Consider the following 1212-nt stretch of genomic DNA (forward strand, 5'->3'; position numbering starts at 1 on the left):
CAGGTGGCCTACAACCTTGCAGACTTAATAACCTTCTCCGGAGACTGGACACAGTCTGCCCCAAAATCCGGGATGACGAAATCAAAGTTCTGGAAGAGACCATCGAAGGCGTTGCCGGCAATATGAAAGCAATTGACGATATCATTAAACAAGAAGAAGAAAGCCAAAACCTGAAAGAAGATATTTCTCAAATATGGAAGGACTTCCGAGGACCGTCTGTCTCAGTTTTACCGGACGACACCTACCTGAATGTGATTAATATAACAGTACCTGGAGAACTGTCAGGTGAGCGCCGTTTTAGCTTCTTTTTTTTTTTAAACTTTTATTGTTGTTTACCTTCAAAACTGTTTCTTTGGAAATGGTGAAAGAATCGAAGTGAAAAGGAAGCGGTGAAGTAACCTGTTTATTGTCTTTTCGACTTACTAGAAATAACAGAAAAATTTCCCTCAAACTAACCCGTAGCCTACCTTTTCATCTCTGCAACACAATCGCTTTCAACTGAAGTGACATTTAGTTATGTAGTGTGGTGCACACACACACACACACACACACAGACACACACACACATTCATAACTCTGAAAAGAAAGATGTACATATTAATAAGATGTTTAACTAAATTAAAGAAATTAGTTTTTAAGAGAAAATATGGTGTCTGTCGTATCAACTGTTAAAATTCAGGGTCGTTAAAGTTCCGAAGAAGGAGTTGATTGTGTGTGTGTGTGTGTTTATGCGTGTGTGTGTGTGTGTGTGTGTGTGTGTGTATGGGTATGTAAATATGTGCGTAAATAAATGTATGAATGAGTATATATGCCTGTATGACTTGTATGTTTGTGCGTGAATGTGTGTGCTTGTACGAGTTCAATGGTTGTATGAGTGTGTACGTGTGTGCGCGCGCGTGCATGCGCGTATATGAGTGTGAATGCTTGTGTGTGAGTCTGTGTGTGTTTGTGTGTGTGTGTGTGTGTATGAATGTGCATGTGAGCGTGTCTGTAAGCACGCGCACACGCGTGTGTGTGTCCGTGCAAATATGTGCGCGTGCGGCTCCTGTTACCGTTTACCAAACCCACTCATATGCCTAGAAGAACCAATCGCCCAAAGTACCGCGCAGTAGGACCGAACCTGAAACCAAGTGATTACAAAGCGAGTTTCTTAACCATGCATGCGCCTATATCAGCAAAATAAACAATTTATTAATTTATTATTTTTTCTTT

The 1212-nt window shown here is 40.8% G+C and overlaps 1 protein-coding gene across 1 annotated transcript in view; it reads left to right on the plus strand.

The window, feature by feature from the left end:
- The window catches only part of LOC106867244 (uncharacterized), a 31582-nt gene that overhangs the window by 2808 nt on the left and 27562 nt on the right, over positions 1–1212 (plus strand). The window contains exon 3 of the mRNA XM_052965908.1: positions 4–280. Within this exon, the coding sequence (XP_052821868.1) occupies positions 4–280 (277 nt within the window). The remainder of the gene's footprint in view (positions 1–3; positions 281–1212) is intronic.

This window comes from Octopus bimaculoides, chromosome 2 (assembly GCF_001194135.2).
Source record: "Octopus bimaculoides isolate UCB-OBI-ISO-001 chromosome 2, ASM119413v2, whole genome shotgun sequence".
In the NCBI taxonomy this organism is placed as follows: Eukaryota; Metazoa; Mollusca; class Cephalopoda; order Octopoda; family Octopodidae; genus Octopus; species Octopus bimaculoides.